The sequence below is a fragment of the Crocuta crocuta genome, unplaced genomic scaffold (genome assembly GCF_008692635.1).
Source record: "Crocuta crocuta isolate KB4526 unplaced genomic scaffold, BGI_CrCroc_1.0 scaffold854, whole genome shotgun sequence".
Lineage (NCBI taxonomy): Eukaryota > Metazoa > Chordata > Mammalia > Carnivora > Hyaenidae > Crocuta > Crocuta crocuta.
In genome coordinates this window covers 391,223-409,344 of record NW_027531536.1, presented here as the reverse complement: position 1 = coordinate 409,344, position 18,122 = coordinate 391,223, and the positions used below count along the sequence as shown (strand labels likewise).

Here is an 18,122-nt window from a genome sequence, read left to right as displayed (position 1 = left end):
TTCATATATTTTCTTCTTCAGATTGTGCTTTTAGCATCCTATGTAAGAACTTTGCTTATTACTCTAGGTCCCAAAGATTTTCTTCTATGCTTCCTTTTAGTAGTGTCATAGTTTAACTTTTACATTTAGATCTCAATCAATTTTAAGTTGATTTTTGTATAAGGTATGCAGTTTAGGTCAAGATTCCTTTTTATTTTCCATATGGATGTCCAATTATTCCCAGATTATGCCCTTTGTTGAAAAGAGTATTCTTCATTAATTGCCTTTGTACCTTGGCCATAACCAAGAAGTTGAAACAATCCAAATATCTATAAAGGGAGGAAACTGTAAACAAAATGTAGTACATCCATAAAATGGAATATTAACATTACTTGGCCATAAAAAAGAATGAAGTACTGATATATGTTACAACATAGAAGAACCTTAAAAATATACTAAATGGGGCGGGTGAGGCACCTGGGTGCTGCAGTCAGTTGAGTGTCTGATTTTGGCTCGGGTCGTGATCTCACAGTGTGCAGGATCAAGCCCCACATTGGGCTCTGTGCTGTCAGCTGGGAGCCTAGAGCCTGCTTTGGATTCTGTGTCTCCCTCTCTCTCTGCCTCTCCCTGGCTTGCACTCCATTTCTCTCTTTCTTGCTCTTAAAACTAAACATTAAAAACATTTTTTTAATACACTAAATGGAAGAAGTCAGTTACAAAAGATGACTTATAATATGATTCCATTTACAGGTAGCATCCAGAATAGGCAAATCTACAGATAAAAAGTGAATATGTGATTGTATAGGGGTAGGGAAATGGGGGGTTAGGGAGTGATAGCTAAAAGGTACAGAATTTCCATTGGAGTAATGAAAGTATTTTAAAATTAACTGTGGTAAGGGAGTGACATCAGCAAGATGGACAATGAATATGTGGCCCTATCATATCCGACCTTCAACAGTGACATCCTGGCACCCACCCACAATATGCCTCTGTGGGAGCTGTGGGATACAGACAGGAGGCTGAAACTTTGGTGCAGCCCAAGAATGAGGAAAGCCATTTTGAGAAAATGCTGCCAACAGGCCCACTTCCCTCTTGCCTCATCCCGAGTACCGAGTTTGAGCTGAACGAATAGGGGTCAGTGAGAGGCTAGGAGACAGCAATCAGGGCTCACAATATTTCAAAGAGACATGAGTCTTACTAACCACGTCATGTGCTCTAGTAGGAGGCCCTCCCATGAGTACTGGGAATGCCTCACCCACAGATCAACCCCGCCAGCCCACGGATACCCCAAGTACTCCACACATCTCACCCACACATCTCCCCTCTGAGCCTGTGGCCAACTTCCCATGCACACTCCCAAGGGAAGCGATACTGAGCTTACGCAGATGACTAGTAAGCATGCACACAGATCTGTGGGCCTGGGAGAGACCGCCCTCAGAAAAGTAAAAGGAAGGTTGTCGCATACAATCTGGCCCTGCAGAATCCAGAGAAGGCACAGAAGCTTCAGAATTCTGCCACAAGAGGAATCAAGAGTGCAGCAGGTGAATCCACTGAAGGCCTGAGAAAGCCTCAGAGTCCCTATCAGGGCTGATGACAAGTATTTCCCTCCCGAAGGCAGTCAGTGAAGACTGGAGGAGGTATTGCTACTACAAATGTGAAGGCAGCATCATGAGACTTCAAAGAACATGAAAAAGCAAGGAAATATGACATCACTGAGAGAACGCAATAATTTTCCAGTAACCAACCCCAAAGACATGAAGATCTGCTATTTACCTGATAAGGAAACCAAATGAGTAACAAAAACAAAAAACAAACCACATAAAGACAATTCAATGAAATCAGGAAAAAAGAATGCATGAACAAAATGGTAAGTTTAACAAAGAGCTCTGAAATCATAAAAGACAACCAAATAGAACTTCTGGAGCTGAAGAATACAATGAATGAAATGGTAAATGCATCTGAGACCATCAGCAAGAGAATGCACCCATGCATAATACAGAATCTGTGAATTAGAAGGTAGGACCTCTGAAATTATCCAGTCAGAGGAGAAAAAGAAAAAAGAATGGAAAAGAGTAATAAAGCCTATGTGATCAACAGGTGTTTTGACGATCAAAACAATCCATGAATTACTGGAGTGCCGGATACAGAAGAGAGAGAGAAGACACCAAAAAGCTTATGTAAAGAAATAAGAAAGGCTGAGAACTTCCAAAATCTGGGAGAGATTTGGACATGCAAATTCATAAAGCTCATCGGTCCCCAAACTCAACTTGAAGAGATGTTCTTCGAGACACATAACAATAAAACTGCCAAAGATCAAAGACAAAGAAGGTATCTTAAAAGCAGCAAGAGAAAAGCAGCTTGTAATTTACAAGGAAATCCCCATAAAGCTATCACTAAATTTCTCAGCAGAAACTTTACAGGCCAGGAGACAATGGTATGACATACACAACATGCTGACAGGAAAACCACCAACCAAAAATACTCTGACAAAGTTGTCCTTCAGAAATGAGAGACAAAGACTCCCAGAAAAATGAAAACTGAGGAAATTCTTCCACTAAACCTGCCTTACAAGAAATGATAAAAGGAATTCTTGAAGTTAAAATGAAAGGAAGTGGGGCACCTAGTTGGCTCAGTTAAGAAGAGCATATGACTCTTGATTTCAGGGTCATGAGTTCAAGCCCTACAATGGATGTAGAGATTACAAAAAAATAAATAAATAAAATGAAAGGATGCTACTTAGTAACATAGAAATGTACAACACACTGGTAAAAGTAAGAATATAGTCACATTTAGAATATATACCATAATATGGTGTATTAACCACTTAACTCTAGTATAAAGATTAAAGGACAAAAATATTTTAAAAAGCTACAGCTATAATAATTTAATAAATACAAAATATAAAGTGATATCAAAAACTGAAAGGGGGAAGTAAAAAGGTATAGTTTTTTGGCATGCAATGAAAGTTAAGTTGTTATCAGAATAAAACAGACAGTAATTATCTACAGACGTTTTATATAAGCTTCATGGTAGTCACAAAGCAAAAACCTCAGTAGATATACAAAGGATAAAGGGAATCAAAGATCCCACTATGTAAAATCATCAATTTACAGAGGAGGACAGCAAGAAAGGAATAAAAGAATATGGGAACTACAAAACAGCCAGGAAGTATTGAACAAGATGGCATTACTAAGTCCTTACCTATCATAATTAAACTAAATGTAAATATATTAAATTCTCCATTCAAAAGACATAGTGTGGATGAATGGATAAAAAAAAAGACCCAACTATATGTTGCCTACAGAAGACTCACTGCAGCTTCAAGGACACAAAGACTCAAAGTGAAAGACTGGAAAAAGATACCCCATGCAAATGGAAACCAAAATAGAGTTCGATATACTCATATCAGACAAAATAAACTTTAACTCAAAATCTGTAATAAGAGATAAAGAAGGCAATTATAATAATGATAAAGGAGACAACTCAAGAAGATATAACAATTTTAAAAATATATTCACCCAACATGAGAACACCCAAATATATTAGGTAAAGACTAACAAATCTAAAGGGAAAAAAAGACAACAATACAACAATAGGGGACTTCAATACCCCAATTTCAACAATGGATAGATCATCCAGGCAGAAAATCAACTAGAAATGTTAGACTTTAACTATGCTTCGGACCAAATGGACCTAACAGACATTCCACCCAAGACCATCAGAACATATAATCTTCTCAAGTGCACACTAAACATTCTCCAAGATAGATACTATGTTAGGTCATAAAACAAGTCTTAAAAATTTAAGAAGACTGAAATCATACCAAGTATCTTTTCCAACCACAACAATATGAAACTAGAAATCAGTAACAGAAGAAAAACTAGAAAATTCACAAATATGTGAAAATTAATAATACACTCCTGAACAACCAATTGTCCAAAGAAGAAATCAAAAGATAAAAATAATAATAATAATCCCAAAACAAAAATGGAAATACAACTCAAACTAATGGAATTTAACAAAAGCAGTTCTAAGAAGTTTATAATGATAAATAACCACATTAAAAAAAAAGAGAGAGATCTGACTTTAAACCTCAAGAAACTAGAAAAAGAAGAAAAAACTAAGCCCAAGGTTAGCAGAAGGAAGGAAATAACAAAGAACAGAGCAGATATAAATGAAAGAGACCAGAAAATAATAGAAAAGATGAATGGAACTAAGAGCTGGTGTTCTGAAAAGACAAAACTAACAAAACCTTTTGCTAGACTAATAGAGAAGACTCAAAAATATATGCCTATCAGATTAAAGAAGACATTACAATAGATACCATACAAGTACAAAGGATCATAAGAGACTACTATGAAACAATTATATACCAACAAATAGGCCAACCTAGGAGAAATGGACAAATTCCTAGAAACATAAAACCTACCAAGACTGAATCATGAAGAAATGGAAAATATGAACAGACCAATATGAGTAAAATGATTAAGTTAGTAATCAAAACTTCCCAACAAAGAAAAGTCCAGGACCAAATGGTTTAACTGGTAAATTCCACCGAACATTAAAAGAAGAATTAATGCCAATTCTTCTCAAACTCTTCTGAAAAACTAAAGAGGAAGGAATACTCCCAAACTTATGTTATGAGACCAAAACTAACTTGATACCAAAGCCAGATAAGGACACTACCAGAGAAGGTAACAACAAGCCAGTATCTTTGATGAAAGTAGATGTAAAATTTCTCAACAAAATATTCAACAGAACATTAAAAGGATCATACATCATGATGCAGTAGAATTTATTCCTGAGATGTAAGGACGGTTCAACATAATGCAAATAAATAAATGTGATACAGCACATTAACAGAGAAAATTAAAAATCATATGATCAACTCAAAAGATGCAGAAAAACCATGATAAAATTCAACATCCGTTTATGATAAAAACTCTCAACAAGTATACAGTATAGAGGAACATACTTCAGCATAATAAAGACTACATATGACAAGCCCATCACTAACTGTTAAAGGTTGAAAGCTTTTCCTCTAAACCTATTAGTTTCCAATCTTATCACACACGGTCTACAAGACAAAGGCTGGAAGGCAACCTATAAAAGGATAAAGGATACAAAAGTACAACAACAGCACCTTCAGTCTAAAAGCGATAGCTGACGAGAGCACGGGCGCACTGCACTGGTGCAATGACACGTGGAAAGAGATGGGACTGGAAGGGCAGAAGGTACGTGACATGCTCGTATACAACCCACAGCAGTGTCAGTGCTGTCAGCTTTTAGCGTCTTTATAAGTGGTTGGTTATATAAATTAATGGAGGAAACGTGTGTGCATATAAATATGTGTGTATACATATATGTTATCTGTATATATATATAATTATTATTATTATTTTAGAGAGAAAGAGAATGCAGCGGGAGGGGCAGAGCGAGAGAGACAGAGAAGGAGAGAGAGAGACATAGAGAATCTCAAGCAGCCTCCATGCCTAGCATGGAGCCCAGAGCGGGGCTGACTCCCATAACCCTGGGATCATGACCTATGCCAACATTAAGAGTTGGACGCTAAATCAACTGAGCCACCCAGGACCCCTATCTATATTTTTATATAGATATAAATAAACACACACATATGCATGTAAGCATAAAATTATCACACTTTATGAGGTATGTGTTCTCAAAGATTTTGGAAAGTGTTGGTCTCCTAATTCAAGAGTTATTTTCCTAACAAACCAAAAGGCAGAATAGGGAGATGGGTTCTAATCGCTTATAAATCTATAAATCATCATATCATGTTTTTGTTTTAAAATATACTTAGGTAGAACAAACATTTGAAACAAATTTTTTTACATTCCTATGTCCACCTTTCAAATAATCAAAAATACTTAGCAGAGATGATAATCGGATTTAGGGACACATTACAGCTATACCGTATCCATTGTCCTTGCCAGGTCATGCAATAATTTTCATGAACTTAAAGGTATATATGCTTTAGTGCTGCCTTTATTAAGAATTTCTCCTAAGTTAACAGTAATATGTATCACAACAGATTTTTGGCTTTCTTCATAGCTTTTTGTCACTTCTAACTTCTATTCCCAAGCAACTGATTTTCAGATGCATTTTTCGGCATTAGCACTTAATGAATGCTTGGCTCAAACTGTTACAGGCTTTAAAAATAGTAAATTATAACCACGGTTGAAAATATCAGCACTATAATCAACAAAATCATACAGACATTCAGATGTCTGTAAATAACAGTGACAAAGGATGACACATGTCTGTTTGCCACTAAAGATGGCATCACTTAAGCCGTAAAAACAAATGTCAAGTTTACAGTTCACACAGCCTGTCAGCTTATAACAATGAGATTCTTGACAGAAGTTTTGGTTTTCATAGTACTTCTGATTTTGCTAGAGTAAGTAATTAATATATTGTTATTGTGCAGAATTTAAAAATTACCTTGGGGCACCTGGGTGGCTCAGTCGGTTAAGCATCCAACTTCAGCTCAGGTCATGATCTCGCGGTTCATGGGTCCGAGCCCCACGTCAGGCTCTGTGCTGACAGCTCAGAGACTGGAGCCTGTTCCAGATTCTGTCTCTCCCTCTCTCTCTGCCCCTTCCCCACTCATGTTCTGTCTCTCTCTGTCTCAAAAATAAATAAATGATAAAAAAATTATTTAAAAAAATTTCCTTAAGAATAAGTATGGTTCTTGTCTAATCTCAAGGTTGGTAATAAATAAAACATCTCCAGATTGAGTTTTTGGGTTTGTTTGTTTGTTTTTTTAACAAGGCTAATGATATTAAGTTTTGGGGGAAATGCTCAGAAATCCTTGTGGTAATATTAATTCCCAGAGGACAGCGATCTGCAGACTGTTGCTCCTTTCCTTTCATGTAATCTGAGTGTTTGCCAACAAGACAAAGATCATTTTGCATACCTGTGTGCATGTGTGTATCTTACATTAAGATTATTTTGTTGGGGCGCCTGGGTGGCTCCATCAGTTAGGCGTCTGATTCTTGATTTCAGCTCAGGTCATGATCTCACGGTTCATCGGTTCCAGCCCCGTCTCAGGCTTCATGCTGCCTACACTGGTGATTCTCTCTCTCCACCTCTCTCTCAAAATCAATAAATTAACTTTAAAAAACATAATTTTGTACAGATATTATGATGCTGACAAGACAGACTGCCCACCCTGACCTAATCCCTTCCCTCCCCCCAAAAATCCAGAGGATAACTGTATTAAATTATATTTAAAATGTGAAAGTCTATATAAATATAAAATATAATTTTCTAAAGTTTGATCTAGCATAGACAGTAATACAATATACCAACAGGGAATCAATAAAATGATAGGAATATATATAGATTTATGTGAACATTATCAAGATCTCCCAATTTGAATCATTTCCCTCCAAAGGGACATATGAAGGAAGTAGATGATATAGTAGGAAAAAACCAAAGTCTGAGGTAATAAACTAGGTCAACTTGATCACAGAGGTAGAACTGCCCCCTAGTGATGAAATACTACAATGCACTCTGAAAACTTAGAAGATCCGCTGAAAGTTCTAGATCCATATAAAAGTTGGAAATAAGCAAGCTTATAAATAAATGTGCTCCTTCCAAAATTTACCCTTTTTCCTTCAAAATTTACCCTTTTTCCTTAGGTATTCACTCATTACTTCATAGATAAGGCAGAATAAAACATCCTTCATATAGAAGCCGTATAAAGAAATACATAACTAACGGATCATGATGCGTGCTATGAAAGAAACAAATAGGACAACAGGACGCCATGACGGGGAATGATGGTTCGGGGCAGCCAGAAGAATCCTACTTCATACTGGGTGGCTGAGCAAAGGTTCTCTGAGGGAGGAACATAGAAACTGAGACTAGATGGATGAAAATCCCGTGTACGGGAGAAAGGAGAGAGGGAGGCGCCCCAGGCAGAGAAAAATGTAGCGTGTATGAAGTCTCAAAGTAAACATTCTGGGCGAGTTCGGCTCTTGGGAAAAGGCTGGTGTGGCCAAAGTGAGACAGAGGATGATGAGAAATTTGGGAGAAGAAGGGCAGTGGGGTATGTTAGGCTCAGGGTAAGGAATGTGTGTTTTATCCTAAGTGAAATGGGAAGTGATTCATGGCTTTAATCAGGGGACGTCCCTGATGTGCATTAGGGCAAATCACCCCCAGGGCAGGCTCAAGAGCAGAAGCAGCTGAGCACAGTCCCTAGTCTACCATGGCTGGCCAGCCCCAAGTGGTGCCCGCAGGGACGCGGGGAAAAGGACACATTGGAGATGAGGCCCAAGTGACGGGAGCTCCTGATGGGGCTGGAGGGGCCTGGGGGGAGGGGGGCATAGAAGACACTCTCTAGCTTCGGGCTTGAACAGCTTTGCTCACTGACGACAGCAAAGACCCCACGAAGAACAAGTTTCAGTGGGGAAAAAAAAATCAAAAGCTGTTTAGTTGTGTTGACTTTAAAACACCTATGCAATTTACAAGAAGGGTTGTTAAGTAGAAAGCTGGATATAGAAGTCCAGGGCTCAGAGGAGAGGTGGGCTAAAAATGCAAACGTAAGAATTTATGGGCATCTACATGGGATTTAAAGTCACAGAAGGGAGGGGCGGCTGGGTGGCTCAGTCAGTTAAGTGTCTGACCTCAGCCCAGGTCATAATCTCAGAATTCATGAGTTTGAGGCCCACATCGGGCTCTGTGCTAACAGCTCCGAGCCTGGAGCCTGCTTCAGATTCTATGTCTCCTTCTCTCTGCCCCTCCCCTGCTTGTGTTCTTTCTCTCAAAAATAAATCAACATTAAAAAACATTTTTTTAAGTCACAGAAGGGATGAGGTCACCTGGAAAGAAGTAAAAAAGACTCTACTTGGTCAGGCTTGTGTGAGGACTTCTAATAAGGGCAGGATTTAAAGGGTCTCCCTTATTCAACTTTAGGAATTAATGAAATAGCCACCTGCATACAGTTGTTAAAAGGAATTCTTCTTTATAAAGATAACAGTTCAGACTGATCAGAGGCCCAAATGACTGAGGGACCCAGGCACTCCAACATTTCAGACTTCTTGACCCCATTACTTTCATCTTTATTCTACAGAGTGGCTTAGGCTTAACTCTTATCTTTTGTGAACCTACTATGGCTAGTTTTCATTTACATGCCAAAATTTTGGACATGTTAGATCATTAATCTTTAAAGCTTCTGAGCCTGCATAAATGAATGCAGAATTCTCATCAAACTACTAAAATTTGTGTAAGCATTAAATTTTCTGTATTCCTAGTGCATTTTTTATTTTTTTTATTCCTAGGATATTGAGAAAAAAGATTCTTCTAGTGGGATGAGATTATGGGAAACAGTTTTTAATGTATTTAGAAATTTTTCTGTGAACAATGAACCTGTAGTAACTATTATGTCAACAATAATAGCTAATGTTTAAGCAGTTGCTTAGATCCATTCATTTGATCTTCACAGTAGCCTCATAAGGTACATACATTATTCCCATTTTACCCTCCAAAAGACAAGGTATGTGAAAGGTGAGGTACCTAACCCAAGGCCACAAAGCTGGCCCAGTAGTAGATCTGAGCATTAAACCTTCACAGGAAGGCTCCATTCTTAACCATTCTAACTAAAGGCTTTCCAAAAAAAAAAAATACTCTTTTTAAAACTGTGACTCACAGTATGAATTCCATTCTACACCATGACCCAGTACACATGTACTTTGTAGAAGAGCTAACCAAACAGTTCATGAATAGCCGTGCAAAAGATGGTGTGTTTTTATATATTCTGTTCTTTCTGATTTCCTTAAAATCTTGCTGGGAGCCACCCAACTGGTTTCACAACCCACTAATGGTTGGAAGCTGCAGTTTGAAAAACACTTGAGTACAATACACAGTCATCAATGATGAAATGTTTTTAAAAATTTAAAAAGATACTTTGACCACAATAAGTATGTGCAGTCAGACCACAATAATTATGCTTTAATTTAGAAGGAATTAATGGAAAGCAACTCATGAAAATTATCAACTGCAAATAAAGTTATTTACAATGCTTTGAGAAAAACATGGCTTCAAGCAACAGAGGTTGAAAGTCATTTAACTGAGGCACCTGGCTCAGTCGGTTAAGCGTCCGACTTAGGCTCTGGTTGTGATCTCACTGTTTGTGGGTTCAGGCCCCATGTCGGGCTCTGTGCTGACAGCTAGCTCGGAGCCTGGAGCCGGCTTCAGATTCTGTGTCTCCCTCTCTCTACCCCTGCTTATGCTGTCTCTCTCTCTCTCTCTCAGAAATAAAAAGAACATTAAAAATTTTTTGAAGTCATTTAACTGTTTAAAATTAGTTTTCATTTTTATGATTTTTTTTTGTCAAATAGCACATTTAGAGAACTTTGCTAACCAAGAAAACAAGCAATACCTCATCAGAAAAACAGGCAAATAATTTGAGCAAACAATTTATAAAACAAACTTTACCAGGTAATTCTATCCCTAGTAATGTATTGGAAGATTATAAACCATATACATAGAAAAGTATTTCTGAGGATGTTTACCCTAAGGTTACTTAGAATAATTGAAAATTGGAAGCCACCTAAATGTACAAAAAAAGAGATGGATTTAATAAACCATGGCATATCTATTTAATAGAAAAATATACAGACATTTTAAATGATGTTTACAAAAGTATATTTAATGTCAGATATTCTCTGGTATGTTCAATGGGGGAGGGAAGTGCATTTAAAACCAATGAACTTTTTTTTTTTTTTATCCCAGGGACTCCAGTCCCCAAATTCTCACATAATTCAAAACTCAAGTCAAGACTAATTTTGTCATGGGAACACACGCAGGGACGGGCCAGGCGGAGCGCAGATCACCCCTGCATTTCTGGCCCCGCCGGCCTAGACTGGAGGCTGCCCTGCCCAGGACACACAGCGCACACCTGCGTCTCCAGACACCAGTCTTGATTTCCCGGAGATTTCTGTGAGCTTAAAAATATTTTTGCTTTCTAAAATCCTACTTTCTAAGCACCTCTGCCTGTATTGTATCCACTCCTAAATTAACAGCACAGACTGTCAGAGGACTGTTTAACTGTTAGCATCAGGTCACATTTAACTTCCATCCCAAAGTTACTGGTTGTGGGGAGGCAGGGGGTGTATTTCAGCACTATACCATCACCTGATGAGTCAGTGCATGGTCCGTCTGCTCCAGTCAAACATCAGGAACCCCCCCCCTTTTTTTTTAAGTAGACTCCACGCCCAGCGCAGAGCCCAATAGCGGGGCTTGAACTCAAGACCTGAGCTGAGATCAAGAGTCAGACGCATAACCACTTAACGGACTGAGCCACCCAGGGGCCCCAGGAAACATTTCAATCTGCTAACGTGGCTCCCCCATATGGCATTACATTAGCACAAACACAGTCTACAATTCACCATGACTGTCAGCTTCAAAATTAAATGAATCTCTTCACCTTTTAAAAATGTGGATGGGGCACCTGGGTGTCTCACTCAGTTAAGGGTCTGACTCTTGATTTTGGCTCAAGTCACAATCTCACAGTTTTGGAGAGTTTGAGCCCCACATCAGGCTCTACAGTGACTGAGCGGAGCCTGCTTGAGATTCTTCCTCTCCCTCTGTCCCTCCCTTGCTGGTGCTCTCTCTCGGTCTCTCTCAAAATAAAGAAACTTTAAAAAAAATGTGGATAGATGCATACAATTTCAAACATGGCACAGAATATGAAACTTTCATATTTTTCTATTGCCCTTATTTCATGTCATTCATGTTTGCATAACATGTCACCACAATAGGGATTTTAAAAAGCACAGAAGTGTGGATGCCTGGGTGGCTCAGTCCGTTAAGCATACGACTCTTTATTTCAGCTCAGGTCAGGATCTCACAGGTCATGAGTTTGCGCTCCACATGGGATTCTTTCTCTCTCCCTCTCTCTCTGCTCCTCTCCCTCCTCAAAAATAAACAGATAAAATAATTTTTTTTAAATGCACAGAAAGTTATTAGTGGTTATGGAAAGTAGAATAATGGATGAATTTTATTTTACATGCTTATTAAATTTTCCAAAGTTTTCTACAATAAATAACATGCATTATTTTTCTTAATCAGATAAAACTGTTACTTTCTGTATTTATACAGATTTTATTTTTACCACAATTTTTTACTACAAGTAAAAATATATATAACATAAAGTCTACCATATTTAGCCACTTGTAAGTATACAATTCAGTGGCATTAAGTACAATCATTATGCTGTACAAGCATCACCACTCTCTATTTCCGGAAGATACTCATCATCCCAAACAGATTCTTCCCTCGCATCAGTCTCTGGGAACCTCTGGTCTACTTTGTCTCTACGAACAGCCCTATTCTAGGTACCTCACATGCGTGGAATCACAGAGTATTTGTCCCTCTGTGTCTGGCTTATTTCATTTAGCACAGTGTTCTCAAGCTTCATCTACACTGCAGTATGTGTCAGAATCTCATTGCTGTTTATGGTTCAGGAACACTCCACTGTATGTATAAACCTCATCTTTTTCCTCCACCGTCTGCTGATGGACACTTGAGTTGTTTTCTAGCCTTTCTACCTTTAGAACGGTGCTACTATGAACGCACGGCATCTGTCTGAGTCTCTGCTTTCCATTCTCAGGGGGTGGGGGGTAGGAACTCTACCTAGGAATGCAACTGCCCGGCCACATGGTCATTCTGTGTTTAAGTACGCGAGGCCCTGCCAAACTGTTCTCCACAGCGGCTGCACCACCGCACCTTCCCACCGGCCACGCGTCCGGCTCCGGTTTCCCCTCACCCCTGCCGACACTTGTCATTCTCCCGTTTTTGTGACGACAGCCATCCTCACGGACGTGAAGTGGTGCCTCACCACACATACGGATTTGTGTACAATAAAACAGACTGATGGCAAACGTTTCTCACGCCAGATATTATTCTGAAGACACATGTCAACTTGACCATTATACAAGTCCTATGAAGTGTGTATTATTATTATTATCCTCATTTGATAGATAATGAAAGTGAGGCAGAGGGAAGGTCAGTGACTGACTCCACGTACTGAAGTTAAGTCACTACAGGAAAAGTTACAACACAGAGGAAAGTGGAATGAAAATGAAAAACTCACAGTCAGATCAAGGAGAGACAACCAACACTGAGCATCTTCTAAGATTTTTTTCAGTGCATTCTGAAAAATCAAAAGCAACTAAATACATTGTGTTTTTCACTTAAAAACATCTACCTGCATTATTATAAATACACTGTATTATGTGTAATGGGCACATAGTATAAGTGGACTTAAGTCATGACTTAAGTCCCAGGATGAGACATTGAGGTTGTCTCCTCTGATTTTCTTCTTAGATACATTTCAAAACAGGTAACGAGCAGACAGCAGTGCTGTCCTGCCCGCTGCTCCCTTACGCTGTACGCAATAAACTTCTATCTTCTTTAAAAATTAATTAATTAAAAATAAAATGGGTAACACATTCACACCGTTCAAAACTCAGAAACTATACAAAGTTTTATAATGGAAATCTCCCTCCCACCAACAGGTAACCACTGATCTTTTTTTTTTTTTTTTTAACAATAATTNTCATGACCTAAGCGAAAGTCGGACGCTTAACCGACTAAGCCACCACTGATCTTTGTTTTGAAGACTCCTTCCGGAGACTTTTTCTAACCCAGACATATAATATCCCCGTTGTGTGACCACACACCAGCCCTCCGCTGATGGGCATTCGGCGGTTTCAGATTTTTGCTGTTATGAGCATCTCTGGTAAAGAGTCCCGTACACACGCCTGGCATACACAGCTGCCTCTGTGGAGACAGGTATAGATGCGCTGGTCGCAGCCTCCGCATTAGCTTTCTCAGAACTCAAAAGATAACTTTCTCAAGGGCACAACCAACATTATTTCAGCTATGTATCCTCACTCAGAGCGGTAGTAGCCTCCACTGTCAGATGTAAAGATGACATAGTTTTTGCCACATAGTTTCCTTCAGCACCGTGAACTTTTATACTAGCTGACAGCAAGTCTTTGTCTTTTAAGTCCAATACCTAGGCCTCCTCGGGACAGTGTCTACGGACTATTTTTTCCTGAGTATGAGCCACACTTTGCCGTTTCTCTGGATGCCTCGAATGTTTTTTCTCATTACAAATGGACATTGTACATAATCCAATGTGGCGACTGTGCACATCAGGATCCCTGCCCTCTGCCCTGGGTTTGTTGCTGTTGCTGTTTGTTTCTCCAGTGACTTTCCTGTTCTAATTCTCTAAAGTCTGTTTCCCCTGTTGTGCGTGCGCCTGGTGTCTCTGCTCGGTCAGCTCTGTCAGCTAGATGAGTGCGCAGGGTTTCCTTCAATGCTTGGAACCCGAACCTCTTCTACCTCTGGCTGACGAGCTCGGCGGGTGATTCAGCGCCCCTCCAACGTTCAGGCAGCTGCCTTCCCGCCCAGGACTCCGGGCTAGCCAGGGGGACAGGCCAGGGCCCTGACCCACCTTTCCTGCACGTGAGCAGGGTCCTGCGCCGCACACGGCCGTCTGGGTCCCCAGGGCAGTTCAGAGCCCACGCCCCACATCCCATTCCCAACTCTTCCCCCTAAGGTCTCGGACAGGCTCCCGTTTGCGCCAGGGGTTTCCCAGCCTCAGCAGTTATGCTAAATAACCACCGATGATTGCTGTGGACTGAAGTCATGGGGTAGATCTTTTTCCACAGAGTAATCTCTGACACAGGTCAGGGAGCCCCATGGGCCGGAGCTCTTCCAGAAAGCTGTGACACAGGTGATCGGCCTTCCTGAGAGATTCAAGCCCCACGGGCCCCTGCGGCGGCTGCAAGGCTGCTGGTGGTCACAGCCACCTCAGTTCTGAAGCTGCCGAGCGTTAGGGCGGCTGCAGAACTGGGGGTGAGAGGATGAGAGGGGCCACGTTTAAGTGCCGCGGGTCCCGCTATGCTCACCACGGTCGGCACCACACTAAGCACTTCACCTCCAGTATCCCCCTTTCAGCTCTAACAACCTGATCAGGTTAGAACTATTATAATCCTACTTTACAGAAGAGGAAACAGAGGCCTGCAGCCTTTCAAGTGGCTTGCTCCAGGCCTCACGGCCAGTTAAGAGTCAGTGTTGGCTTACAAACCATAATGGGTCTGATTCCAGAGTCTATGCTCAGTGACTGTGCTTGTACTACTTTTCATCTGTGAGAGAATAATCCAGAGAAACCAAGTTTCGTTAAAAGTGCGGCTGAATGTGAGTGCATGAGGAAGATGAATTAGAGAATTACAGATTATAATTATAGAATATGTATTATACTTAAATTACCAATGAGTTCTTTCCCTAAATTAGTCATTCATAACCACGGTATGGATCTGAACCATGTGGAGCTTTGGAAAAATATACCTACACAGCTTCCCTTTCTCCCCGTACTATTTAGGATGGAACACAGATGTCTGCACTTTTACAAGTTCTGTAGACACTCTGAAACTCAATCCCAGCCAAGAATCACCGCTTGAGACTTAAAAACTCCTTAAACTTAGAACCGTATCAACTATTTCACCACCTAATTTCTGTGACAGGGGTTCACACAGGACAGACGCTTCTTAGGAAAACGGCATAAAGGAAAAAAGCAGAGCTTTGGGAGTTGGAGACTTGGGTTTGAGTGCTGGGCCTCGCACTTACTCCTTGTGTGACCCAGGGAAAAATAACTGCTCTGAACCTTGGTTTCTTCGTCCATAAAATGGAAGTTTAAAAAACAAGTCTAGGGGCACCTGGGTGGCTCAGTTGGTTAAGCATCTGACTTCGGCTCAGGTCATGATCTCTCGGTTTATGAGTTCGAGCCCCACATCACATTCTGTGCTGACAGCTCAGAGCCTGAGCCTGCTTCAGATTCTGTGTCTCCCTCTCTCTCTGCCCCTCCCCCACTCGCTCTCTGTCTCTCAAAATAAAGACATAAAAAAATAATAAACAAAAACAAAAGAGAATATAACACATCCTAAATTTTAATATTTATCTTAGCATGCTAAGTGTTAAAATTCTGCAAAAAAAAAAAAAGTTAAAATCTACTGAATGGTTTCACTTATGAATTTTAACAAATGTTCCATACTCACCAAAGCCATCAATATCTAGGTTATTTTCAACCACGACATCTAGTAGAGAGTCACCGACTTTCCCTTTGGCTGTCAATGTCTGCCCATCGCGGTTTACAAAGTGGACTGTTATTTTATCTTCTGAGCTGGAAAAGGAAGCAGTCCTTGATTATTTTTAGTCATTTCAAAAGATACTTTAAAATAATTGTTTTAGGAACTTGTAAGGTCAAAAAAATGGGTGGTGGGGGGGTGTATGCACGCAATGAGCGCATGTACGCAAATAAGCTTTTGGTAGTGTTCTTTCCTTTCCACAGTTTAGAGAAAAAGGCATCACAAATCAGAGGCATGGCTATCTTCCCATTTACCAAAAAGGAAGCTCTACCACCCTGTGGAAAGGGCCACGGACATCACTATGAAGGCCGCCTGCCATGTCTCCCCAGGGGTTAGAGTCATAGGTTGCAGTTCTGTGACACCATGCAGCAATCATTGAGAGCAATCATCATCATCAGTCAGGAAGTCTATTTTGTTCTCACATGGCTCCCTGAAAAGCATCATGTGTACATAGTGTCCCCAGCAGATGACACCGTGGAGAGCTTTGCAAAAGCAAATCATGCTATCGGTGAGCATAGCTATCTGCTGTGCACCGTTGCACAGAGGCAGCGGTCTATTTCCGGAGCATTTACACATCTCATTTGGGTCCACATCATGTACTCGGCAATCAAAGGGACTGCAAAAGGTTTTTGTTTGTTTCAATCAGTTGGAAGATAAATATGATCCCTCCTTGCGTGTTTTATTCTAGGATACCGTATTACCCATTAGAGTTGGCGGACTTAAATTTCTTTTCCTTCTCAAAACATCACTCCAAAATCTGGAAAAAGAAATTATATAGCAACTAGATGCCTATCATCTACCGCTGGTCATTTTGATTTTGACCTCACAATCGAAAAGATGTACTTCAGCTTAAAATAATTCGTTGCAATCTTCACTACTGCCAATAGAGGGTAATAATCCATCAAAGAAAACTGTAAGTAAAAACTAGAATTATATAATTTCAGAGCTGTAAATATATTGCAAATTATCAAGTCCAATTACCTTATTCTAGAAATGAGGCAACTAAAGCCCCTTTCAGATAACGGCCTCCCTGATAATTCAATGCTGAAAAAAGGAGAATTCTGTGAATTAAAAAGTTATCACTTGTGTGTGTGTGTGTGTGTGTGTGTGTTGTGTGTGTGTGTGTGTGTGTGTGTGTGAGAGAGAGAGAGAGAGAGACAGAGAGACAGACAGAGAGAGAGACAAGAGAATGGCTCTCTAGAAGGACCTGTTGTCTCCAACTTCTTTTCGAAGCAAAAAGAAAAAACAAAAACTTTAGAAGCTCACAGCACAGAAATGTCTTTTATATCGAACTCCTCTTCTGTAAATTCCAGGTAACATTTATATTCTAGTTTTGATAATGTACGTAAAATACTTAAGAGAGTTCACATTAATAACTTGTATTTAAGGCTTCAGTCCTTTTTTTAAAAAAAAAAATTTATGTTTATTTATTTTTAAGAGAGACAGAGAAAGACAGTGCATGAGCAGGGGCGGGGCAGAGAGAGAAGGAGACAGAGAATCCGAAGCAGGCTCCGGGCTCTGAGCTGTCAGCACAGAGCCTGACATGGGGCTCAAACCCACCAACAGTGAGATCATGACCTGAGCCGAAGCTGGATAGTTACCCAACTGAGCCACCCAGGAGCCCTGGCTTAAGTTGTTTTGTTGCTAAGAGGCACCTGCTATGTATTAAAGGTATACAGTCTCAGGAGGGAAAAAAAAACTGCTCAGTAAGAGAAATAATAGGTTTGTCAAAGGAGCGGTGAGGAAGCAGAAATGAGAAAGGAAAGGTAATCCTGCAGTCAAAAGTGTATGGAACGTGAGAATCCAAAGACGTAGATTCTAGCTCCGGTTCTCACATACACGCATTAGATGACCATGGGAAGCCACCCTCTTATGGGTGAGATGGGGACATTGGTGACTTCACCAAGCTGGTGAAGGAGAATTAAAGGTATGTTAGTGGAAACATTTTATTCCTTAAAGCAT

At 40.1% G+C, this 18,122-nt stretch overlaps 1 protein-coding gene across 1 annotated transcript in view; it reads right to left on the bottom strand.

Moving 5' to 3' along the window:
• Nucleotides 1–18,122, bottom strand: part of FDX1 (ferredoxin 1) — a 36,706-nt gene that overhangs the window by 6,565 nt on the left and 12,019 nt on the right. Inside the window, exon 3 of the mRNA XM_077772662.1 lies at nt 16,071–16,195. Coding sequence (XP_077628788.1) covers nt 16,071–16,195 — 125 coding nt within the window. The remainder of the gene's footprint in view (nt 1–16,070; nt 16,196–18,122) is intronic.